General features: G+C 37.5%; 1 protein-coding gene across 1 annotated transcript; it reads left to right on the top strand.

Annotated features, from left to right (window-relative positions):
* cnih2 (cornichon family AMPA receptor auxiliary protein 2) lies at positions 1–23,058 on the top strand. Its single transcript, XM_038292292.1, has 6 exons — positions 1–1,581; positions 4,672–4,740; positions 15,419–15,466; positions 20,085–20,197; positions 20,267–20,410; positions 22,368–23,058. The coding sequence occupies exons 1-6, from the start codon at positions 1,501–1,503 to the stop codon at positions 22,393–22,395; spliced, it is 483 nt and encodes a 160-aa protein (XP_038148220.1). The 5' UTR covers positions 1–1,500; the 3' UTR covers positions 22,396–23,058.
* Positions 23,059–27,723: the final 4,665 nt, after the last annotated feature.

Below are 27,723 nucleotides of genomic sequence, written 5' to 3'. Positions count from 1 at the left end.
ACAGAGAGGAGGAGAGAGAAAACAGGAGAGCGGGGGAGAGACGGAGCAACGCTATTGGCTGACTTTTATAACACCAACCGTGGTTGAAATTTTTCTCTCGCAGTCTAAGAAATAGAGGAAAGAGACAGCCACAGGCGGCAGACTCAGGAAATGCACTCAAAATCTCTGGAAGGGGGTTTGAGAGAGAGCGGCTTCAGGTAGAGAGACAGCACAAACAGGGAGATGCGAACAGAGACTGGTATCAATAAGTCATGACTTCTGAGGGATTTGGACATGTCTTACTTCTCAACAGGAGTGTTTTCAAAATCAGCATAACTGCGTACTATGAACATGGGTTCTGGTTAAATTTCTCCCCATCTTCCCCTACTTTTTAATTGTTTTTTGTTTTTTTTCCCTGTCAGAAGTGAAACATTTTCTGGCACATTGGAGAAGATCTGCTTTGAAGACTCCTCTTTGACGGGAGAAATCTGAGGAATGCATCTGAGGCGTAGATATAGGGCAGACAGTACTGACATGGTGCCAACCCAAACTGATAGAAACAAGGGCAGAGTGGACTGTTCAGAGGCAAAAACGACTCCTACCAGACACAGGTATTCTCTACTTGATGTTAAGGTCAGTTAAGACATCCATCCATCCTTAGATCGTGCATTTGTTGATCCTCAAAGTCTTACATTTTCGTAATTCCAAACTTATCTGTGCTGTCTTGATCTTGCTTTGGTAAATCACTCAATCAACAGTGAATCTGGGTTTTCACAGTTAGCCTACTTAGTTATTAAAGCAATATGTTCAATTTAAGTTAAGAATAATAAAAGTTCAACAGCTTATTGATGAAATAAACTGGGTACCAACTATAGATGTCTACAAAGGTGTTACATATAAGCTGAAATAACATGCCATTAATGATGTTTTAGACTAAACTGTAAGCCATAAACCTAACTACTAAACTAACATAAAGCCATAACCATCCTAGACAATATTCCTGTTGGTATCTTGTTTTTTTACTGCTCTTAATATCAACAAGAATCCTGTGCTTCTGCTCTCAGCGTGTCCATCAGACACTCTTACCTTCAGAGACAAATGTGTGGGTTTCGTCTCAGGAGAAACTCCTTTGGGGAGGAGGAGACAGACATTTTGCCTGTCAGAGATTGAAAAAGAGGAGCACTGGGGGCACAACAACAGACAACTGGCCGAGAACATATTTCCTCAGAGCTTCCCTTACCCCAGCGAGACGACTGACGTTTTGCTGTCAGCTACACAAAAGGAGAAATAGTGGAAGCAGCACAGCTGCAGCTCGAGCTCACTATTGATTGTTACTTTAAGTGATTGCTCTACCTACCAGGACTGTATAGAGTCTGCTTGCACCTGAAGTGGAAACCGACAATAAGCCCTACTCAGGTAGAAGAGGGAGGGGAAGCTACCAGTAGCTTAAAATCGATATTATTAGAGCAGGCAGGAAGTTCTACTTCCTTTTCACCGGTCATCAGGCTGGCTGGTGCAGCCATGGCGTTCACCTTCGCGGCCTTCTGCTACATGCTCACCCTGGTACTGTGCGCCGGGCTCATCTTCTTTGTCATATGGCAGGTAAGTGGCACTGTGCACACTGAATCTACTGAACACATCGGGAAAGTGAAACAGGCCTGTGGACATCCACTCTTATATCATCCCACACATGCAGACAAACACATCCACCTACACGCAGTTGTACAACACCTCATGTGTTTTTTCTCTTTTCTTCAGCGCACACACTGCTCAGGCCATTTAGGGTTAACACAATAAAGTTTAGTCCTTAAATGTAATTACCAGTGCTGCCATGACCAGACATCCCTACCTATGATCACAACAACCCATTACTACCCTGAAAAAACACAACCTGCATCACTCTATATTCTGTTTTTCTGCAAAATGGCCACTATAGCAGCTATTCAAATAGCTTTTTTGTGTATTTGTGCAGGTTTTGATGTTATACTTGCACATGATTCACTTACTAAAATCCCTTGTGTTACTCTGTACCACTTCCAGGCCAACTAATGTAAGTTAGGGCTAGGCAATTAATCCCAATTTAGAAAAATGCGACTTTCAAAATGCAGAGGAACTGAATTTTAGTCACAATACATTTAACAAGACACTAAATTACTCCCTTAGGTGGCAGTAAAGTGGGTATGATGTTGCATAAAATGGAAAAGAGAGTTGCAGCTGGCACTTAGATCTATACATTACTGGATTCTGGACAAGGTGGCTTCCAAGGTCATGGAAAAACTGAAAACCTGGAGTAAAACGTCGACATGGCTGTGCTTAGTGAAAAGTATTATCGCAATAAAATCACAATATAGGTTAAAAATAATCACAATTTGGATTTTTGGCAAAATCAATCAGCCCTAATGTAAGTTTGCAGGGTTATTTTTTAAGTAAGTAAGTAAGTAAGCATTATTTATATTTCACATTTCACAGACCAAAGCCACAATGTGCTTCAAAACACAGTTTAAAAACATCAGAGAATACACAATATAAAAGGCCAAGACAATACTGTAGAAAATCATTGCACCCCAAAAGGTAGTTAATTAAAAGCCTGTACAAATAAATGGGTCTTAGGCGAGCTGTTGAAGGTGACAACAGACACAATAGAGCGCAATGCTTGCAAAAGATCGTTCCAAAGCCTGGGAGCAACAACCTGAAAGGAATGGTCACCTCTAGTATGATAACAAGAGCGTGGATCCTTCAACAGATTCTGATCCGCAGGCCTCAGAGCCCCAGCATGGGTTTAATACTGGATCAGATCACTGATGTAAGAAGGAGCCTGATCATGTAAGGCTCTGAGAGACATAAGGAGAATTTTGAACATGATCCTATAAGACACAGGCAGCCAACAAGCACTCTTGTAGAAATGGGAATACTGTAGGTGAGTCCTTAAGCACCAATGTAAGTAAAAACAACATCAAATAAAAAAATATTGTATACATCCATCTTAGGTTTTTTCATGCACTGTTGTTATATTTTTCAATAATAAGCAATACAATGACCATGCTCTTCTGCAAAATACTTTAACAGTAGTAGACATCTTAGTCTGACTTTTACACCTTTAACCTTCATTTCGACCGTATAAAAATCAGAAGACGTTATGATTTTTGATATGACAATAAGTGTTGAAGTTTACTGTATAAGACAATGATTGGTAGGGTAGAAGAAATTATATTTATGTCAAATTTATTTATAAATTTTTTCATGCATGACTCGGTTTCTTTGCAGCACAGATGTTATATGCTGGATTTTAACTATTTGAAACAGAGGGTAACTTCACCCACGAGGTGCATGCAGTTTTTTTTGCATTTATTCAACCATTACAGAGATCTAACAATAAAGAGTTCCCTAAAACACGGTGCTCTGCATTTTTGCTAAAGCACACTGATTATAAATCTTAGCCTCCTGATTGGTGGGCCTCTGTTTCCTTTGTTTTGGTGGAATTTGTACAGACATCTCAGGAGATCACTTTGTTTGGCCGTTACACAAGTACACACCCTGTAAATACCTCAGCTTTGATCTCTCACCTATATTTACATTTGCTGCACGGAGGCAGGAACGATGCAAACTACAAAACGCCTAATTATGACTATAGGACTTAAAATGACTAACGTACCAGTTGACTAAGTGGGTGAGACTACATGTGAGTCACTCGATGTGTCTACATGTGAAAGAGATGGCGGGAGGAGTGCGTCTGGCTCGGTGTTGATTTAAAAACGCTGTTCAAACCTGGAATATACACCCCCAGTCTGCTTCCACCCACGGGTGCAGCACCCCAACTATCTATGGCTCGCAACCAATCAGTTTTTTTTCTCTCTATAAGAGTAACCATGGTGCCCAGCGAGGGACTCACCATGTCTCCATGGAAACTGCATCTGTTTATAAGAGAGCTAAGTGTGAAAGATGAGGGGGTGCCATATGGACTTAGTTGGGGAAATTACCAGGACATTTTCTATTAAACATACTAGTGGTTTCTCTTCATGCAATCACTTACTAGACGTTAACGTCACAGCTGATAGTTTTTCTCTCCTCCAGTATTTTAACAAGTCTTAAAAATGTGTTGCTTCCCTTTAAGGATTAACTTTAAAGAATTACTAATCAGATAGATAAGAGATAAATTCTCTTTCATCCCGAGAGCTCACAGCTTACACCAAAGACGACTGAAATAATTTGATTTTGTTGTGCAACAAATAAGCAAAATACTTTCATGTAACACAATCACTGCATTTATATTTTGGATACATGAAATTTATTCCATTTTAAGATTAAAACAAATAAAATCATACATTTAATATTAATACTTGTATGTCCGTTTATTTATCAAAGGTTGGATTTAAAATTACATTTTCCAATCATTTATTTGTCTATGCAGTCTGTCGTGGCTGTTTCTATGTATAAAGGCTTCTGAAACATACAAGGCAGCAAGATCAATCCTTTCACTAATTGCATATGCACATTCACTCCTAAATCACCATGTGTGTTCCTACAATGTGAACAATGTGGCCGCAGCTGTGTGGGATGCTGAGAGGCGCTGCCATCGATGGTATCGGCCTGCTGCCTGAGACGAGGCAATTCTTACAAGTGAGGAAGAATCGAAACAGAAAAGTCGAAGGAACATTTTCTCACACCATTGTGCTGTTTTTTTTTTCTTTCCAGATTATTGCCTTTGATGAACTCCGCACAGACTTCAAAAACCCCATTGATCAGAGCAATCCCACCAGAGCGGTAAGAACCCTGTTGTTTTTCCCTTCTTGCAAAAAAAAAAACTAAACATAAAACCTTCATGTGCACAAAGAGCAATCTCCACTTTCAACTTTTAAAATAAGCCTTTTATTTTCTTTCTCTTGAGAAATGATGATATTTTTATAATAATAACAAACACAGTGAACAATAGACTCGGTCAGTCACCATTTAATGGAGAAGATTTGTCTCAGGATCCCACCAAATATTTAATTGAGCTCAGTTAGGGCAATGCATTCATTTTGTTAACAATAAATATTTGTACTATTATGATTTTACTGGTAATCCTGGCTTCCAAGCGATTGCCTCAGTGGTGAGCAGACAGTGTTTTCTTTGAGAAGTCATTTGTATGCAGATTAAAGCAATCAACGTTCTTCAAAGACGTTGGCTCCTTGGCCTAATCAGTTAAAGAGATCCATTCAAATGAAGCCCCTGTTTATACACTGATAAACTGTGCTGCTGTCAGAATAAAACTTCTCCCCCCAGTGTAAAATTTATTCTAATAAGGAAGTGAATAATTATTCAAAAATGCACTTTTTGGTCTTTAATGATGGTTCCCAGCTACAATGTCTAGCAAAAGTTTTCTTACCTATTAGAATTTTATTTAAAAAAAAGCATCACATTAGTCTGCTTTTTTAGAACCTGTTGTTGTTAAGCATTGTTATATATGAGATATATAATTTGATCAAGCCTTTTCTAATATTCCAATCAATAAAATAAGTAATAAAAATATGATTAATGCAGATATTATATGAAGTCCATATCAGTATCCATCGATGCTCAAAGATGAAAATGTAAATTTATTTGCTTTATCAGGACACCCCTCGTTTTCAAAATCTCTCAAATGTTTAAAAGTGATCTATTTTCATTTAGTCCCTATTACTATGATGTCCCTAAAATTCAACAAAACCAATCAATAAACCCATAGGAAAAAGCATTGTAATCAGGGGATGCCAGAATTTTCCTCTAGTCAACACAGAAACACTTTCGCCCTGGTGTACTAACAATCTGCATGTACCGTATAAAAACATGTGCAAACAATGAGTGGACTTGCAAAGCTGATCCTCTAATCAGGTGCAGACATTATTTTATATAAGACAAAAAAGCAGGTGGCCATTTAACATTTCATGAATATGCAGAACATGATGATCATCAGAAAGTGCAAAATACTAGGAGGAAGATATCTAAATACAATTATTTCACTTTGCATTAATCAAACCTGAAAATGATTGGTGTTATGTGCAGGCTAAATAATCTGTGGTTGTTGTGAAGTATACGTGCAATGGAAAATGCAATAGATAGAATATTCCATGTGCATATCAACACTCTTTGCAAGACACTGCATTGTCTATTATATGGAAGGATCCTTCAAGCATACTGTCGCAATTAGTGGCACTCTGTCCTTTTAACAAATACAAAGCAAGCTGCTGCATTGGCAACTTACGCACAAAAAGTTTTATTCAAATGGCAAATCTTTGCATTTGTATAGAATATAAGAATTAACATTTTAAAATTCTCAAATATAAATATTCAACATACCAGAGACCAACATAACATTTTTCATTGCATGCAACAATGCATGCAATGCATAGTATTTACCTATTAAAAAGGTAAATACTATTATTAAAAGCTGGCAGCTGAAGATTTAAAAAAGAACGCACGTATCAACTAAATTTTCTCTCATTAATTAAATCTCCAATATTGCAAAGTCTCGTTCCAGTCATAATTAATGTAGATTATTTGTTTTTATAAGTCTTAAAACTGAGAAAATAAGGTGCTGACAGGCAAAGCTAGAGCCATTGAAATACACTAAATACCTTAAAAAAACTATTCTTGTAAAGAAAATAAATAAATTTACAGAAATGTGGTTATTTTTCCTTTATTGTTCTAAAATAAAGTTTCTGAAAGGATATCATAGACTTACCACAAGTCCTGTATACGCTCCTTTTTAACGCTGCTATGTTTACACAATTCAAGTAGCAAATTGCCTTAAAGTTAAATAGAGCTTAAAGCATAATCAACATGTAAATTAAAAATCAAATAGAAGTGAAAAAAGATGGGGAACTTATTGCATTTTAAAATCTGATCCATCATCGGCAGTATTTCCCAGCCCCCGCTCCTCATCCATGTCTCTAACAGGGTTATTAAATAACTGATCTCCAGCTGTAACTGGACAGATTATCTTTGCTCTCTTGATTTTTCCCTCCATTTTGTTGCAGCTGTCATGACTGGTTGTTATCAATAGCTATAGAAGAAACAAGTCAGTTTTCAAAAAGTAAGAACTGGAGATATTTATATTCAAATGTTGTGAGTAAAAGTAAAAATTCTTCAAAAAAAAAAATACTTAGACACAGATAGTGAGAAAAGCCATTTAATTACAGTCACACATCAGAACATACAGTACCTGAAACAAATCAAATTGATACCTAAACATTCAGGAAGGCAGGAAAATATCAATAACTGAAGAACTTCTCTGCAACGTCCAAGAACTTGGCTCAATTATGTTATACTGATATTTCAATTTATTTATTTTAATTTATTAATTTTTTTATACTTTTTGTGAAGCATCTGGTTGCCTTGTACATGAAGTGTGCTATATTAATTAATCAGTTTTGCTTATGGTTAACATAAATTCAATAACAGGCATGTTCATAAGTGACACTGAATCTATGTGGCCCTTTTTTTTGCAGCTCGATACAGCAACTTTTAACATAAATGCTATATTCCTGCTTTAGCAGTTTTATGTTACTATTCAAATACTGTGTAATATTTGATGGGAAAGGATTATTTTATTGTTACTTATAGTTCTGTGATATGTTATACGTGTTTCACCAACTTGTACTTTACTAACCATGATACCTTTAGTCCTCTCCTTATATATCTTGTGTATCTCTACCTGTTATATATAAGCTTTTGCAGCAGTGTTATACATTTCCCTCCTTCTGTAGTCTGGGCAGAGATCATGTGAGGTTAGGCAGTAGGTGCTGCATTCATGTACTCTCCGATTTCTAAGCGTCAATTCGGCAATTAATTGCATTTGCATTATAATCGCAATTTTAAACAATGCAATTTTCAATTCGCAGAGACAATCAATTTGACAAGAGTAAGACACTTAATTCCTCCCTTAGGCGGTGGTAATATGATTAAAGAGGGTATCCTGTTGCACAGAAGGGGAAAAAAAGAGTTGCATCTACTGTAGCACCTAGATCGATGCATTATAGTAGAAGTAAGAACGTTTTCATGCAAATGTTACTGCAAAGTCCTGCATCACTGGATTCTGGACAAGCAGGTTTTCAAGGTCATGTAAAAATTTAAACCCTGGAGTAAAACATTGGCATGGCTGTGCTTAGTGAAAAGTATTAATGGCAATAAAATCACAATGGCAATATTGGTTGAAAATAATCGCAATTTTTATTTTTGGCAAAATCATTCAGCCCTACAATAGTCTCACCTGTGTGTTTGCATGAAAACTAAGTAAGATGTCTGCAAACCGTAACAATGAGGTACGTAAATCTTGTGATTGCTTTGGAGACGATGAAAACTAATTCATTGTGGCCTTTCCACAGATTTTGCCTCCATCTTGGGGCCAAATCAGATGCTTGCCACAGTCTTTAGTTTTCCAGCAAGCTGTGGGCAGATTCTTAGCAATAATTACTGCCTCTGATTTCTATTTTCCTAACAATCTATCCCCCAAGTTATGCATGCTCTTTAGTACGTCTCCTGCTTGTCTTTGAGCTTTGACAGAAGTGGAGGAAATACTAGATATTTACAGCTGGATCATCCTTAAAATTAGAATCTCAATTTTATTGAAAACTAAAGGATCACAACCCTGGATGTTCCAGGGTAGTCCAGGAGCAACCATTTTGGTGACCTCAAAAGATCTTATACTTGGACAGGGGTTCAAATTCCAGTAGAAAAACAGTCCTAAAGATCCAGTAACAGACATCTTAGATTAGTAACATTAGAATAGCCTTGACAAAGCCTAAGCCAAATTTAAAATCTGTGTCTGTCATAAGCGGGACAGATGGACCCGGTATTCAAGGTGAGACAGCCAGTAGGAAAGTTCAAAACGTGTATTAAAACAGACATAACAGAACAAAACAGAAGGACTCTGCTGTGGATCTGCAGCTCACGGCTGCTGCAGGAGGGGGCGGTTGTGGGAGAAACACAGGTAAATGACCACAATCATCTGACAGAAGATGATTATCTCAGTGAGTCACTTACCTGCTTTAACAGTTCAGTCCATCTCCCTAGAAGGGGGTACGATCCAGCCGATGGGCTGACAACTGACGCAACGTGTGTCTCCGGTGCTGCAGCCCGGAGGACTTGCAGGAAGTCGATCAGAGTCAGGGGAAGACAGATCAGACAGGAACAGACAGATCAGACATAATCCAGGCTTCCAGGCACGGAGGTATTTCACGGAGTCCAGAAGCGTGACCAGGCGGAGACGCACAGAAGCAGACGGGCTCAGGTGCAGACGGGCAGGCTCAGTGGTTGAGGGTAACAGAGACAGGACATTGGACCAGAACTTAATGTCAGAAACTTTAAACTGGTCTCCTCCTTGGAGCCAGGCTTACAGAAATAAAAACTGATCCTCCCCGCGTTCCGAGGCAAAACCCTGTGGAGTTAACTGAAAACACAGACTAACAGGAAACAAATAATTATCTGGCCTGGATCGCTCAGGCTGAACCGAATATAAGACAAAGGAAACTGGTGACAGGAATAAATGATAATTACGACAGGGAGGGAAACGACAGGTGAATGAAATAAACAATTTAAAGTGGAAGAATCAGGCCAGATCATGACAGGATCAAGATGTGAAAAGCGTAAGCTATTTTGTGAGCAAAGATAGGCAAAAATGTAATATCTCTACTTGTGCAAAGGAGGTAGAGTAAAATCTTTAACTCAAAGACAAATTTTACTTATCTGTTATAAATGTGTCACACTATTAATCAGTTTGCACTACCTTTCATTAGTCTATAAATGAAACCTCAATGAAATCCATTTAACTTAAAGTTTTAGGGGTGTGAATATGTTTCTGAGGCACTTTTACCAGTAACTATTGTCATTACCTAATAGCTTCATGAGCCAGAATAAAGTGCCATCACTCATTTAACAAGTAGAGCAGCTGTGAACGTCTTTTTCACAACGCTAATGTTCTAGCAGTCATCTGAACCTTCATCCGAAAGTGAGGGAGTGATGAGGAGTGGGAGAGGAAACTGTGAAAACAGGCCTTGGGTGTGTGGAGGTATGCCAGCCACAGGAAGTGGACACAAAGCAGCACCACCTGTAAAATCTATAACAGTCCCTGACAGAGTGGAAGCCAGTTTTCTACGCTGAAAGCTTGATTTTGAAAGGGGTTGCGTCAAACCAGCATGACTAAATGGCATCACCCCACACTGTAAGATGACAATATGAACATGTCAGTTGTCGACAGCCTAATGTGCCAGGATGTAGTGCTGCCAGTTTCTCCCAAGATAAATAACCTGGACAAACAGGAGGGGAGTTACATGGACACAGCCTGGAAAAATACACAGCACTGATTTCAGATGTGTACTAAGAGAAACCCGTGTTCACAAAGCAAGGGTTGTGTACAAAAAAGAAAAAAAAGCAGTAAACATTTGAAAGCAGTTGATAAATGACATTGAGGGTTGAAAGGTGTGTTTTCTGTGTGGATTTGTGATTCTAACTAATATTCACTGGTGGATTCTCAAAGGTAGAGTCAAAGGCTGATTGGACCTGTATAACTTAGTTTAGAAATTGTCACATCTCAGAACGGAGAACCTAGTATTCAGACAGACAGTCAGATTTCTCAAAAAGCATGCATTTGAAAACAATAAATTTGCAGTGAAGAGCGAGGGCATCTAAGGCAGGAACCCCTGCAGGAAGAAAACACAGGTTAGTGACCATGTCAATCTGCTGGAGGATGATTACGAATGTGTGAGTCACTAATTCGGTCTTAAAGTTCAGTCTGTGCCCTGAGGACGAGGTTGGTTCCAACCGGTCGGCTGCCGACAAGATGCGGCGGATGCTGCACCTGAAGACTGAAGAGCAGGCGGGAGATAAGATCCAAGCAGACAAAGGAAGGCAGGATAATCCAGAGGATGAAGCCAAAGCCGGTGTGAAGTAGGTTCACAGGAGTCTGGGCAAGAGGTAGCAAAGGGAAATCCAAGACAGTGTCAGGAAGAAGTCCCGGTTCCGTAAACAGGCATAGCAGGCAGGCTAAGAAGTCCACAGGCAGAACAGATCAGGATTAGGCAATCATAAAACACTACTACTCTCTAGAAGACTCTCATCAAGGGATCTAATAATCTGTTACTGATGACTGAAACCAGGCAGGTTAAATGTAGACTAGAGCAGGTGAAAGAGATGAGCTATAATGAGAAATTGGGCGGAGCTATACAGGTGAATGAAATGAGTAATCCAGTCAGTCATCAGTACCAAGGTTATGACAGACATTCTTTCACGATTTAATTAATCATCAATCCTCAACTATCACCCAAGTTTAAAAATCAAACTTGTAGAACAAAGCACCATTTTATATATAAATCTATATGTACATTTAGTTTTAGCCTTTGAAATAAGAGACTCCAAAGTACATGTTGACATAACAGGTTGTCAATCTGTAAAATAATTCAGAGCTCAGATTTGGAAATGACAGCCCCCAACTAAAACATGCTTTGTTTCTTAAAGATACTGCTGAAATGCTCATCTTGATTATGTTACTGCATTGAATCACCAGCTTGACAAGAAAGACAGTGGGGAATGGTGTTCTGGCCTGGGGGGTTAGAACATAGTATATGCATTGCGAAAAATCTGAAAGTGGTGCAGCTGAAATGAATCCCAACGAATGCCTCTCACTCTGGCTAAAGGTCTATGAGTAAGACCTTAGCTCCATGTTTCTAAAATACCCATAGTGTTATACTGTACTCCATAATGATTTGGCTCAAATTTCATTTGAATATACACAAATGTGATAAAATAACAATGATTCTAACCAAAAAAAAAGAAATGGTTAGAGATACATAGGGCTGTGTCTCAGATAGGTTGGTTTGCAGTACGGGGGTCCCACATGGAACAGTGCTGGCACCGTTCCTCTTCACCCTTTACACTGCAGACTTCTGCATCAACTCCCTACTCCAGAAGTTCTCTGACGATTCTGCCATAGTTGGCCTCATCCCAGTTGGGGACGACTACTAGAGTACACACAGTAGACCCAGAACTTCGTGGTCTGGAGCCAGCAGAACCACCTTCTAATTAATGTAGGGAAAACCAATGAGCTACTGGTGGACTTTTGCAGAAGCAGATCCACCCCACTGACACCTGTGAACATCCAGGTAACAAAAGGGGACATTGAGATAGTGGACATTGGATAACTGGACTGGACTGACAACACTGAGGCTATGTACAGGTGCTGGTCATAAAATTAGAATATCATGAAAAAGTAGATTGATTTCAGTAATTCCATTTAAAAAGTGAAACTTGTATATTATATTCATACATTACATACAAACTCATATATTTCAGATGTTTATTTTGTTTAATTTTGATGATTACAAATGACAACAAATGAAAATCTCAAATTCATCATATCAGAAAATTAGAATATTGTGAAAAGGTTCAAAATTGATGGCCCCTGGTGCCACACTCTAATCAGCTAATTAACTCAAACCACCTGCAAAAGCCTTTAAATGGTCTTTCAGTCTAGTTCTATAGGCTACACAATCATGGGGAAGACTGCTGACTTGACAGGTGTCCAAAAGACGACCATCGACACCTTGCACAAGGAGGGCAAGACACAAAAGGTCATCGCTAAAGAGGCTGGCTGTTCACAGAGCTCAGTGTCCAAGCACATTAATAGAGAGGCGAAGGGAAGGAAAAGATGTGGTCGAAAAAAGTGTACAAGCAAGAGAGATAACCGCACCCTGGAGAGGATTGTGAAACAAAACCCATTCAAAAATGTGGGGGAGATTCACAAAGAGTGGACTGCAGCTGGAGTGAGTGCTTCAAGAACCACCACACACAGACGTATGAAAGACATGGGTTTCTGCTGTCGCATTCCTTGTGTCAAGCCACTCTTGAACCACAGACAGCGTCAGAAGCGTCTTGCCTGGGCTAAAGAGAAACAGGACTGGACTGCTGGTGAGTGGTCCAAAGTCATGTTCTCTGATGAAAGTAAATTTTGCATTTCCTTTGGAAATCAAGGTCCCAGAGTCTGGAGGAAAAGAAGAGAGGCACTTCATCCACGTTGCTTGAAGTCCAGTGTAAAGTTTCCACAGTCAGTGATGGTTTGGGGTGCCATGTCATCTGCTGGTGTTGGTCCATTGTGTTTTCTGAGGTCCAGGGTCAACGCAGCCACATACCAGGAAGTTTTAGAGCACTTCATGCTTCCTGCAGCTGACCAACTTTTTGGAGATGCAGATTTCATTTTCCAACAGGACTTGGCACCTGCACACAGTGCCAAAGCTACCAGTACCTGGTTGAAGGACCATGGTATCCCTGTTCTTAATTGGCCAGCAAACTCTCCTGACCTTAACCCCATAGAAAATCTATGGGGTATTGTGAAGAAGAAGATGCAATACACCAGACCCAACAATTCAGAAGAGCTAAAAGCCACTATTAGAGCAACCTGGGCTATCATAACACCTGAGCAGTGCCACAGACTGATCGACTCCATGCCACGCCGCATTGCTGCAGTAATACAGACCAAAGGAGGCCCAACTAAATACTGAGTGCTGTACATGCTCATACTTTTCATGTTCATACTTTTCAGTTGGCCAACATTTCTATAAATCCTTTGTTTTTATTGGTCTTCAGTAATATTCTAATTTTCTGATATGATGAATTTGAGATTTTCATTTGTTGTCATTTGTAATCATCAAAATTAAACAAAATAAACATCTGAAATATATGAGTTTGTATGTAATGTATGAATATAATATACAAGTTTCACTTTTTAAATGGAATTACTGAAATCAATCTACTTTTTCATGATATTCTAATTTTATGACCAGCACCTGTATAAGAAAAGGTCAGAGCAGACTCTTCTTGCTGAGGAGACTGAGGTCTTTTGGAGTCCAGGGGGCTCTCCAAAAGACCTTCTATGACTCTGTTGTCGCATCAGCCATCTTCTATGGAGCTGTCTGTTAGAGCAGTGGCTTATCTGTAGCTGTCGAGCCTGTCGATTCTAAACTACTTTTTTTTAACTTTTGATTCTTGCTGTATTTCCTAGTGGGAACAAGTATAATTCAACATTAGATTACAAAGGAAATGCCCCATGACAATACTTTGAAAGACAGACCAGACCTGCTCTCATTACAGCCCCTAGTGGTGGTTCAACATGTATTTTTAAATTGACAGAACCAAACTGATATATGGATCAATTCCATAGTGAACATTAATTATTCATATGTACTGTAATAAGTAGAAATAAAATCTTTAATGTCTTTGCCTCACCCTTTTTCTTCCCTTTATTCATTTGTTTTGTGTAATGTCTTTATCGCCTCTGATAAATGTTCCCTGTTTGGTTTCATTATTGGATCTGGTCCCATTGAGCGTGGATGACCCGACACAAATAAGGGCACCTTGGGGTAGTGATAGGCAATAAAGTTGCAGTAAAACAGCAATTTATCGCTCCAATACTAAACCAGATGATACGCAGTATAATGCATCTACCTGGTGGACGGAGATTGGTAGATGTTAAAGCTCTGTGTTGCTAATGGATGTGGGGCATGGTGCTAGAGAAGGAGGGAATCAGGAAGACTATGCTGAGGCTTGATAGTTGATATCTTGCTGAAGATTCAGGGCAGAATTTACTCTGAGGTCAGCAGGGGATTCTCAACGTCTGTCCACAATTTCAAAAAAGCAACTAAAGGGAGCAGACATCAAGGGGCTTCAACACAAGACAGAAGCTTGAGTGGGAAAAAAGAGCCAAGTTTTATAAATAAAAGGGAATTTCAGACATTCTTGATTGAACAGGGCAAGTTCTTTTTCATTTGATGTTACTTATTTAACCACCAAAAAAAAAAAAAAAAATCAAAAAGATGAACCATATGTTGCTTATTGAACTAATAGTATTTTACTCTCTTCATTAAATTGAATCTCTTTAAGCAAAACACATTTTCTTAATATTGGCTTATGAATGAAAAACTACATTAAACTTCCTGATGACAGGAAGTTGTCTGATAGATAATCAATGCTGTAAATCAATGCCGTAAAAGATGGAAGGCTTCATATCGGAGCTCGTAATGAGCCTTGTGTTATTACTCACAGGAGGGCTGTTAGTTCGACCAGCCAAAACAACTGCACCAAAACATCACAGTCCATTAAACATCGAGTGCATTTTTGGTTGACAATTGCAATCAATCCAGGCTTTTCTGGACCATTTGAAAACTAAAGAAAAACACACATACAAAAGATCTGTGACCTCATTTGATTATTTGAAAATGTGATTTTGAGGTAAAATAGTGATGTTTTAGGATTCAGTGAGTAATTTTACATCATCTATCGCATGAATACCTAACATATTTCACCAAGATGCAAAAAATGAATGTAAAAAAGCAAGCAAAGAGGTGTTGTTTCCATTTTTAACTATTTATATCATTAGTAAAGTCATGTAATTTGCTGACTATTGACCAGTGTTTTCTTTACATCCACCTTACAGAGAGAAAGGATCTTAAACATCGAACGGATCTGCAACCTTCTCCGCAAAGTGAGTAATAGTTGGTTTTCACCTTTGGGGGGTGGATGACTAAGAAAGGCTTCAGACCACAAAGATCACTTGTCTTTTTCTAAGTACTGTCATAATTATACTGCGATTCACATATATTCCTGTCCTCAAGACGCATCATTCAGGTGGTGACGGCAGGACCATCAAGGTCTTATCTGTCTGGAGGCTTTGAGAAAGAAAGACAAAGCTTAAGGTCTCTGAGAGCTCAAGTTGTTCTTTATGCAGTTTTGAAAATACATTAGATGGAAGCTCAGTTGCTGAAAGCATGTTAAATCTGGAGGTCATCAGAATATATATATATATATATATATATATATATATATATATATATATATATATATATATATATATATATATATATATATATATATATATATATATATATATATATATATATATGTATATATAATTCAAATTGAGAAGTTATTGTAGTGCTTTGGTGGTTAGCTGGTAAATGATGTTATACTCTAAAGGAAATGGATTCCTACTGTAAATTCCAATATATTACATAGATATATATATATATATATATATATATATATATATTTCTACTCTAGAATAAGCAAAGGTGGATAGATGACTTCAAATAAGAATAGGAAAACATATTTTTACTCAAGTAAAAGAGAAAAATCATCATAAAAACAAACATGGAATTAAAATTACAAAAGTATTTGGTAGAACAGCTATTCAACCAAAGTAACTAATTGAAACATCAAATTTAATTTAATTTAATTAATCCAAAATGATGTAATCAATCCATTTTATATAAGGTTATCTCTGAATATTGATATTTTACAGACTAACGTAAAAGAAAACAATACCAATAAATTATATTTAGATAATAATAACTTCAGACAGAAGAAACCCTTTTCCTAATATTTTTTTCTTATAGTATATAGAACAGGGTAATGTGCTTCTTACTGTGGATAGAAAATACTATAAAAACCACAAAGCTTGTGTACGAACAAGAAATCTCCTTTTAACATAAACTCTAGAAGTGAAACAGGTGAATTTTTTTGTTAAAACGTGCTGTTCTTCTTTAGTGAAGGTACTTGCTGACGGTATAGTAGACAAAAATTTAGCCGAAGTACAAGTAGTGATATTCATCATAATATTACTCAAATATTTTTAAAAAGGCAGTTCTTTAACACTACTACTAGATGATGGATTATTTTTACATCACGCAGCCAGAGCTCTAGTGGAAAGGTTTAGATCAAAACATCTGTCCGTATGGTCTAGTCCAAGTCCAAATCTAAATCCAATTAAGAGTCTGTAGCATGGCTTAAGCTATGCCAACAGGTACTTCCTTTTAAAGGTAAATCGAAAGCTTTTCATGTTATAGCTGGTATAGATGTACCCAAGCAGATATGCAGCTTCTAAAAAAAAAAAAAAAGCTATAATTCTGACTGATAGCTGAATGCTTGAATAGGTCTATCCATTATGCTGGATATCAGATCGTATTTGATATACAGATAGTATTTGTAGTATGTGGTTTAACCAATCGTCTCCTCCAGAATTTAGATGAAGCACTTCTTAACATTGTTGCCACCATGACAATGTAATTTGAGTTAACCTTGACTGCTGCAGGAGAGGAGATGCGTGACGGTATGCTTTTCAGTTTCACTTTGACCTGGTAATCCTGAAACATTGGCTTTCCTTCGCTTCACTTTTCCGTCCCAGGTATGATAGTCAGTTATTTTTTCTTTGAAGCTTTCATTTTCTTAGTTACATTTATTACATGGCACCTTGTTGCATTTGAAAGCCCTTTGTTGATAATTTCACCTGTGTTCCTCTATTTTATGTTTCATTAGCCTGTTTCCTAGTTCTGACCACAACTTTGAAGTTTCCTTATTTATTTAAAATCAGTTAATTGTATTTTGAAATATACGTTTGTAGCATAGTAAACTGTACAAACAATACAAGACACATTTTTTTCTGGGGGTTTTCCTATATCATGCTTTTTAAGCCTTCTGAAGTCAACTTAGAATTTGTGGGTTTTCTGTAAATTCATGACTTGGAGCATTTATTTACTGCATGGCAACATTCCTCCTCTGGAGATCTTTGCTGAGAACATAGTCTGAGACCTTTCACAGCCAAAAGAACAAATATTCAAAGTTACTGTGCAGATTTGATTAAATATCAAAATTACAATATTTTTAACCAGTATTTCTTTTTAATGTTCATTTTCCATATCACTTACCACAGCCATATCCTAATTTGGCTGCAAGTTTTTTTTTTTGTTTAAAATTAATCCTCTTTCCTCCAGAGTCCATTTTTGCAGGACTTTTTTGTTGCAAAAAAATAAATAAAAAATAGTTACAAAATATGGCCATCTATAGGGCTGGTGTAAGAAAGTTGGTTTATTACCCTGGTTGAATATATAATAACACTTAAAGACAAGGGCCTCTGTGATCACGCTTTTTTTATTTACTTTTATCTTAATTTGCAATTATACATCAAATGTGATCAATTGCACTGCCATTGTGTTAAAAGAGCTGCTTCATCTCCACTTTGAGCTCAAACGATCATGCCCTCCCTCACATGAATGATCTCTAATCAGAGAAAGTGGGAATGTTGTTTACTGGGCAAGCGACGTCAAGGTAGTTACTTCCTGGAGGCGGCAGTTGATCACTACTCCACATAAAACGTTACTCAGACATGCATGAATCAAGCAAAATACCACTTTGGGGATGATTTTGTTGCATGAATAACTTTACAATATTGTTAAAAGTGCAAAGAAGTTGATAAGTGATATGGACTCTTTAAAAAAAAAAAAATATATGATAAAAAGGTATATCAGCAAAACAAAGGATAGATAGAATAAGAGAAACTCTGCATTTAGACAGGCTAAGGTGGACGGGGGGTCTGCAACCTGTGGCTCCGGAGCCACAAGTGGTTCTTTGGACCTTTATAGTGTCTAATAATGACGAATAACCAGCTTATAGTTTTGAATATAGTTTAACAACAAATACCATTCTTAGAAGCTTTTTTAAGAATATTTCAATTAAATGTTGACAACAGAAAGACATTAAAGTTCTAGCCATACTCTTATGTCTATTTTTCTTGTCACTAGCTTAAAAATTACATAAAAACAATTTGTTGTTTAAAATTAAATCAGTTTTAATACAGTTAGAGGATGATTAGCAAAAATAAGTTGAGTTTTATTAAAAGTTAATCTAATATTTGTGGCTCTATATGGTTATTATTTGGCTGGGCTCAGGGCTAAATGGCTCTTTGGGTTTTAAAGAGTACGGAGCCTTTAGCAGGAGTCCAGCGGCTCACAGCCATGGTTGGACAATCATCAAAAACTGCTGCATCAAACTGAGAGTAGGGAGGCTATATTGAACTCTTCTGCTCCCCTCACTATTATCTGCAGGCCCCTGTGCTCTATAACATCACCAGTTGTGTTTCCACTGATCAGCAGGGTTTTGTTTCAACAACAGGATACTTATTTCATGAGCTCAAACAAAGAGGATCAGGTTAGAAACCGACAAATTAGATAAACAAACAGATGCATAATTAGAAGCATTGTTTAAAGGTATTGTGCAGGATTATCACAAATTTTTTAAAAGGCTTTTTAAAAGCCTCTCCACTTTGAAAAAATAAGCACAGACACAACCCTGTACCCGCTCCCACAGGGAACGCCTATTAAATGCGTGCTAGATCCCTGTCTATTTAAGGGCTGTCTATTAAATCCCTCAATCACTATATAGAGCGGGGATTGACCGTTTGGACACATGATCACTAAGTTTCACTCCCCATTGGTCACCCCTCCACCGCTCGGTGCCTGCACCATCTTTGTCATTAGTCGCCACTGTTGTGGGCCGCTGTGACAGCAAATCCCATAATGCTTTGCGAGCAGAGCTCTCTGTGCAAAGCATTCTGGGATATATCAGCCTCTTCTGAGGCTTCTCTTTTCTTCTCATACACTTCAAAGACACTTTTTCTCTTACGACCCTTGGCCATTTTCAAAGAACCCCAGGGGGAAAGGTGAGCTTTAATGACTGGCTGAAACCGTAGCTCACCACACATATATGCCTGAAAGTGCGCATGCGCAGAAAAAGATAGCCATGGTGGCCTTTCCTAAACATATCAACAGAATGATTGACAATTAGGAGGACCACTTATTTAGATGATCCAAGCAGAAATAAAAGATCGTCCTCTATACCTTTAACAGACAGGGCAGTTTTATTGTGCCAGTTTCTTTGGGGCATTAAAAGTCTGAAACAACAACAAAAAAACCCTCTGAGTTTTTTATACGTGTCTACAATGAGTGATGATGAATCACTGGGAGTTTTTAGTTTGCTATGGAGGTAAGCAAGCAGCTTTTAAATGTGTTTTAAAAACATTTTGTGGGATTTTTACAACCTTATTAAATTAAAATCAGGTCTATATACCTCCTGGTATATTTTTGCAGCAGCGAGTTGTCATGACTAACTTTAACACCTCCAGTGTGAAGGTGTTTGCCTCACAGTGGGACTTTACATGCTACGACTATATAGTTGTATCACATTAAGAAGCAATGCAGGTTTCCCAAAAAGTGTTCACTATGTAACATGGCAAATATGTAAAACAGAGTCCCTGTGTCTGTTCTAACCAGTTGGTGGTACCAGAGTACTCCATCCACGGCCTTTTCTGCCTGATGTTCATGTGTGCTGGAGAGTGGGTCACGCTTGGCCTAAATATCCCGCTGCTCTTCTACCATCTGTGGAGGTACGGTCCCACAGCAGATGTCTGCTCACAGAGTTTTGAGTGGATGAGCAGAACTTGCTGTTCTTTCAGGTTTTTTCATCGGCCAGCCGACGGATCAGAAGTGATGTACGATCCCGTCAGCGTGATGAATGCTGACATTCTTAACTACTGTCAGAAGGAGTCCTGGTGTAAGCTGGGCTTCTACTTGCTCTCCTTCTTCTATTACCTGTACAGGTGAGTAGGAAAATAAAGGGGGGATTTTCTTCTGTGGAGGTCTTCTGAAAAAAGTGTGGAGATCTAGAAAAAAAGACATTGATTTTATTGCTGATGAATCAAAGTCAACCTTTACTCATCAAAAAAAAATCTTTAATTAAAAAAAAGTTCCAACCCCCTAAGAGCTATTGTTGTGCTCTTTTGGTGGAAAAATCTTCAGTAGAAACTTCCATCCACAGCAGCCTGGTGATGCTCCACTCTTCAGGTCAAGCTGCCAGATGTTTGAGGAGTTTGCTGCTTTTACAGCCAGTCTAACATGACCTCACAACATCGTGATGAGACCTGGGCTTTGATTTGGCCCTGAACCTCACTTTTCTAGATGCTCAGCCAGTTTTTGTTACATTACATTTCGGGTTATTGTCATAATTAGACTTAGACAAACTTTATTGTAATTTTGTATACACAGAGTGTATACAAAACAAATGTTGTTGCATACCGCTAACATCGATGACAAGAACATTACCACTTATAAAGTGCAGCAGTGATCAAAAATGTAAACAGTGTAGGAGAAAAGGAAACCAGTTTAAAAGTAATGGTGCAAAAGACAGTAAAATGGAAGTTCTACTGCAAAAAACAGTAGAACTTTGAGGTGTGTTCTATTTAAAGGAATTCTAAAAAAAAATCAGCCATGTTAGTAGTGCAAATATGATGTTGCAACTGTGATTTAGTGTCCAGTTTAGAGTTTCACAGTTTAACAGTCTGATGGCAGAGGGGAAGAAGCTGTTGCAGAACCTGCTGGTCCTGCATTGAATGCTGCAAAGCCTCTTCCCAGAGGGCAGCGGGGAGAACAGTCCATGGTGTGGGATTGAGGGGTCACTGATTAAGTTACGAGCTCGGGACACACAGCGCTGGTATGAAATGTCTTTAATAGAGGGAAAAAGAGCCCTGATGATCCTCTCTGATGTTCTCACCACTCTTCTCACGTTCTTCCAGTCTGAGGCGCTGCAGCCTCCACACCACACTATGGTGTTTCCACATTGATAATTTCACAGTTGATCTCATATTTCCCTCTGATACATGTTATTATTCATGGTGGATTCTATGACGGAACCTGCTGCAGTTAAAAAGTTCCCAAACCATGACACTTCCACTTCTATGCTTCAGAGCTGATATGACACCTTATTCCTAAAGGCCTCCAACAGCCCTTTGATCTCTCCTCTGTGTTATCTCAGTTTAACTGTCAGCAACACAGTAGACCACATGTCTAAAGGATAAACAGGGCAAAATTCATTCAAAATGCTGAATAGGAATGTTCACATCCTGTTATGTATATTATTATTTTAGAAGAAGTATCTTTTTTTTAATTTGTTAAATAATTTCAAATGGATTTTAATGTAATTAAATGCCCAAATATGATAAAAAAAAGAGAGAGACTACACTAGACATTTGCTTTTACATTAGAATAGGACTTTTTTTTTTTTTTTTTTACAAGGGGTGGTGTTTTTTTTCATTTAGTGGGATTTTTTTTCTTCTTTTAGGTGTGGTTTGATTTTACATCAGGAATCAAGAAAAAAAACAATATTGTAATAAACATTTTTTTTTTGTTCAGTGACAGAGATAACAGTTTGCCAAATTAAAACAAATTTTACTAATACTGAAAAAATATATTAGTTGACATAAGGTTATTCAATGTATTATTTTGCATGGACGTGTGTATATGTATGACATGAATCGCTTAGATTTATATTTGGAATTTGGAATTTAATTCAGTTTATTTAAATTAATTTATAAATTTTTTATTGATTTACAAAGCTTCTACAGCAGGTTTACAGTTTGGAACACTATCAAAATATTTGTGAAACATTAAAAAAATGTGACTTTATCTTTCCAGCACTTTGCAGCCCTAGTTCCAGCTCAGTAAAGCCTCTTGTTGTATGACTTCCATCCTGGTAACTTCTGTCTACTTTCCCTCCCACAGTATGGTCTACGCCTTGGTGAGCTTCTAACAGGTGATGTAATGATCTAACTGGAAGGACCTATTTGATACCCAAAACCATCGGAGGCAAGCCTTTCTTCTTTTCACGTTTTCTGACTTTTGTGGCTATCTTTTGGACAAAACAAAAAGACAGATCAGACTCAATGCGTTACTTAGGACCTTGTTTAGCCCATCATCCCTTAAACCACTGTCAGGCGCCTGGAGAGAAAAAAAAAAAAAAAAAAACAGCTCCCAAAGACTGAAAAGAAACAAGAAGGGATATTGAGATGCCTTTGACCCAATACATGATTTACCAATATTAATGAAGGGCTGGATTTCTCCGCGATGCTCTTACTGATCCAGCCGCCCAACTCACTGTGAATCTCCAAACACTTAGGGGCTGGAAAAGAAAAGAACATGTCTGTAATCTTTGACTTGAAAAATTTACTAAAAGCAGGATTGTTTTGATTTGAGTCATTTTAATTCAGACACTGGTTATGTCGAACAATCACGCTAATTATGTGGAAGGTGCATTTCTCTTTATGAAAAGGCTGAAACCGGAGAGCTTATGCCCAGGCACTGTAATGAGCTGCAAAGACCTACTAAGCTTGCTCAGCTCTGACTAAACTATAAACTATAAGGTGATTAAAGGTAAATATAATAAAGGTACAAATTTAACCCAGTTTCACAAAAAACATAAAAAAAACACTTTTACGAAAATGTGCAAATTAGTGCAAATCTAATGTAAGTTGATGAAAAGGGTAAATGTGGACCCAGAGTGGATTCAGCTTTCATAGCTCTGTGGATGTTTTGCTCTGACACTAAGTTTAACCATAAATTTGACTTTAAGGATCTTTATGCTTTCAAAAATGGGTTTGTTTGTACCTCTTAAGACATATTTATTGCTTAATAGGTTCATGCTTTTGACAGAGCATCATGCTCTAATAATACCAAAAGTTTGAAATGAAACAAAAATGTGCCAAATTTTAAACTGGCTCCCCTTTAGGGACATTTAAGGCAATTTATCAGATTTATAAATTAAGCTGTGTGAGGTTTTAAGTACAAGTCTCAGCTCTAGACAGCAAATCAAGGAAAAATGAACAAAACTTCACTTTTAACTCACTGATTCGCAGTTATTAACATTTGGCAACCAGATTGTTTTTGTTTTTATAAAAAAAATGTAGAAAAAGAAAAAAAAATGTCTGTTGTACTTTTAGTGTACAGAGAGCGCCTTATTTCTGTCCCAGTGAAGTCATCTCAGTCATCTCCATCTATACGATAGTCATTTTAGCAGGCAAACTGTTCTCCGATTGAGGTAGAGTAGTGATCACATGTACAAAAAGCAATTTAAAAACAACAGAAAAGCAATGTAATATGACTCCTGATACATATCAAAGGAGTGTTATTCAGTATATATGATACCAGTGATTGAGGCTCAATCGTTGTCAGGGGAGACATTTATGAGTCAATGACAAAGTTTCAGCTATTGAGGAAGTGTAAAAAACATAGTGAAGTCATCATAATACTGCAGTCACAGAGAGGACCAATGTGAGATTTTAACCAGCAGTGACTTTCTGCAGCACATGCTGCCTGTGATGAAAGTATGGTCTATTTGTGTATCTAACTGGAATAAAATGCTTAAAGAATAAATAAGCTGGGAGGCTGTGGACATGCTCTGATGTTTGTGTACGCTGCAGCCAACGGAAGACGTTCCTCATTTCATCTCCAAACTTTACAAACTACCATGAGCTTTGATAGATGATCATCAGTAGAAAAAAAATCACCTACTCCAGGCATATTTAGATAAAAAATAAAAGAAAACAATGTGTATCGACCAAATGTGTGTCCACAACCAGTGTGAGACCAGAGTTTTTTGGGGATGCCACAATTACAGTCAAATTATTTAGTTCCTGAAAAACAAATATATAATTTGATTAGCATAGAAAAACAGAAATACTTCAAAAGCACAAAATGTGCATCAGACAACCTGTCCAGTGGATAATATACACCTAAATTTCTTATTATTAGTTTGGTGCCAACTGTAGCCATCATATCAGATTGGGTACTGATCGAGACATTTTGGATTCATAGGTCTCTGATAGATTTTTCGTTTGCTGTCATTTAATTCATTTGCACCCATAGTTTTATCCAGCAAGCTACTCAAATACACATATGACCAATTTTCTCAAAACCCTTGAGATCTTAATCCTCAGTTTGTATTTTAAAGCATGAAAATGAATCTAATGATCCAAGATTATCTGTACATCTCTGTACCTTCATGCTGATGGCAGATTGTTCTGGATATTGCCGCTTGCAGCCTACTGAAACCATGTGACCATCACTGTGTTCTCATGAAGCCCAAACACCACAGACCCTATGTAAGTTCATGGCTAAAAAGTGAGTCTATGAAGTAGAAAAAACCTGTTTATATTTTTGTCCGAATAAATTTAACCTTGAGTCACAAAAGGGAGGTGTGATAAACTGATTATCTCTGTATATGTATGTATTATCAATGAGATACAGAAACATTATTAAGAGGTTTTTATTTATTTATCTTTAAACTTTGCTTTTCTGTCTTTTTTGGGCAAACTCGGCTGTTAAGCCTTATATGGTTTGGATTTTCTACCTTATGGGACATAGTCTCGTTATATGACTTTTCAAATATATATGCCAGTAGCTAACTTTGGTTGCATAAAATGTTTTACTGAAAGATAAGCTTGTCTTTTTTTTTGTCCCAGCTGCTAGAACCCAAAAGTCTATTCAAGATCATATTAATTTCAAGGCTCATCAACAATCCACTTACCAGGAGAATAATTTAAAAAAAAAATATTTTAACATGTGACCTTTTTTTCATTAATTTAAACTAAAAAACGTGTTTCCCATGATGCTGCATTTGGCAGAAATGTGATTTTTTTTTTATTCTTTAATGTTTCTGTAGATTGGTTTGTTAAACGGATATTGGCTGGTCTTTGATCTCGTCAAGCTGTAGCTTTGCAGATATTGCTGGATAGTCAGGATCTATAAGGCAGCTGGGACAATAGTCGCCATTGAACTTTCTGATTGCTCCAGCTGCAGGTAGACCTCTGCTTTGTCTACATATTGCTCCCACTTCAGAAATTCTATTTAGGCTCAAAAGGACTGTGTAAACACTATCAGGACATACAGTAGGCCTAGTTAATATTACCTTACATTATTGTGATCAAATGTTTTTAGGTATTTTATGTGTTGGAATATAACCTGACTATGCCCCTTAAGCCTTTTAAAACAGTTGGCTTGAAATTTGGCCCAATCTTTCAGGCAGATATGGCTTTCCTGTAGGTCATCTTGCTTACAGAACAAACATAGATTTTAAGGGAATTAAATCTCATTATGATTTTGTACTTCAAAGTTGGGAAGATGTTTTTAGGCTTGCAAGATATCCACCAAATGTAACAGTTTTTATGCTGGCAAAATAATTCAGTTTTATATTCATCAGACCACAGGACATGTCTCCAAAATGAAAATATACTTATGTCCTTGAAGGCATCTGCACATGATATATGAGCTTTTTGTTGTCTTAGAAATATTGGATCTTTTTCCTCTCAGAAGGGCCTTTTAAGCCCATGTCGATAAAAAATTTGTCTCACTGTGAGTAGCAAAGTTTTACAAGCTTAATTCAACATCCTCACAAGGTTTCTAGCTTTTGTTCTGTGAATGATTTGCAGACTGTGTGCCAAAAACACATTAATCTCGGGGATACAGAACCCGTCGCATGTTTTGACATCCCAATGGTGTTCATTCTTCTGTATAATAGTTTGAACAGATCATTGGCGTACTTTAGGTGTCTGGAAACTGTTCCACAAGAGGAAACAGATTTGGTTTTTCTCCTTTTTTTCAATGATGTTACCCAGAAAAGAAGTGTCTTTGCGGTGGTGACCTAAAATACATCCACAAATGTGTCTCTATTTACTGTAACTCCAATGTTGTAAAGTAAATAGAGGCCATTAAGTCATTATTTTGGCTTTCCCAAATTGTTAACAAGGGATGAAATTTGGTTTTAATTTCAACAAAGTAAAAATGTATTTCACCAACTTTAATGTATGTAGGATAGCCTGTCTAGAATAACTCAGAGCAGCGGTAAAGACAAAACAAAATTGCAAATGACATCTTTAAATAATTTATTTATCTTATTGTTGCTTTTATTGTAATTATAAGCTATAAATCTTACAAAAAAGCTCAACATAGCAATTCTGAATTAACAGCAATATTATCTGTAGGAAGTTCTGTTGTTTTTTTCAGATATTCTGTGCTTGTTCCTCCACTCTGTCCACCATGCTCCAAATGATTAGGAGAAAATCTCAACTTGACTGTGTGATTTTTCTTTTTTTATTTCAATCACTGAGCAACTTTCATTGGCTGCCAGTGTTTTGAGGGACAAGCAATAGTGCAGCCACATCGTGCCGAGAGAAGTTTGCAGATAATCACAGGACACAGAGACCTCAGTTTTCTGCCAACTGTGTGAATGTGTGGGTCTGGACAATCACTATCAAAGCACAGGGAAAGGATGACAGGGGACGAAATAAAGCCTGCCGGAACGTCGTTATGTAGTTGCTCTAAATAAAGCGTTTTAGGAAACTGAATTTAATGAAATCTATATTGTATCTGTCTTTTATACATTTCTCATACTGCTAAAGTAGATTTGGTGAATTACTTTATATTTATTCAGCTCTACTATGATGTGCATCTATTTACATGTCATATCCCAATAAAAACCATCATGACAAAATCACTTCTAAGTTTCTTCTTTCATGTTGAAGGTCAGCGGTGTGTTCGGGTTGTGAGGAAGCCTGCTGTGCCAAAGCCATTGCTGTACTTAAAGAGAAAAAATAGCTCTCTGAGCATGCAGGGTGTAGGGGGGGGTTCATGAGGAAACCAGAGTGGTAAATTAGATGGGGAAGGACGAAAAAAATGCTGAAAGCTGCCTAGGCTAACAGCTGCATTTAGAAGTGGCTGCAGAGACATTAAGACACTTCTTGACGAGAACCAGTATAACTGTGCCCCCACTGAGATGGTAATCGCTTCCACTTTAGAGGCAGCAAAAGCAGGTTATAGCTTTTGAGTTAGTGTCTACCGAATTTTAACATGAGCACAAGTTATATTCGATGCTTACAGGGCACTGAAAATTATAATGGCTTTAACGATAACTTTAGGTAGCATCTCCAAAGAGCATCACATCATCATATCATCTCTACTGTCACGGTAAAAAGAAAGCACACCCACTTCTGGGGTTTAAAATATCAGGATATAGGAAAAAAATGTTAAAAGCATGATTGATTAATTACATTATCATGTATTAGAAACATGAAGTAAGAATTTAGAA

The sequence above is a fragment of the Cyprinodon tularosa genome, unplaced genomic scaffold, assembly GCF_016077235.1.
Source record: "Cyprinodon tularosa strain WSP-4 unplaced genomic scaffold, ASM1607723v1 ctg31, whole genome shotgun sequence".
Classification (NCBI taxonomy): Eukaryota; Metazoa; Chordata; class Actinopteri; order Cyprinodontiformes; family Cyprinodontidae; genus Cyprinodon; species Cyprinodon tularosa.
Note: the sequence above shows the minus strand (reverse complement) of the source record. Positions and strands in the feature narration are given on the sequence as shown.

Coding starts and splice junctions, on each gene's coding strand:
- cnih2 (XM_038292292.1), top strand. CDS start 1,501: ATGGCGTTCACCTTCGCGGCCTTCTGCTACATGCTCACCCTGGTACTG. Junction 1,582..4,671: donor TCTTCTTTGTCATATGGCAG/GTAAGTGGCACT, acceptor TTTTCTTTCCAG/ATTATTGCCTTTGATGAACT. Junction 15,467..20,084: donor TCTGCAACCTTCTCCGCAAA/GTGAGTAATAGT, acceptor TGTTCTAACCAG/TTGGTGGTACCAGAGTACTC.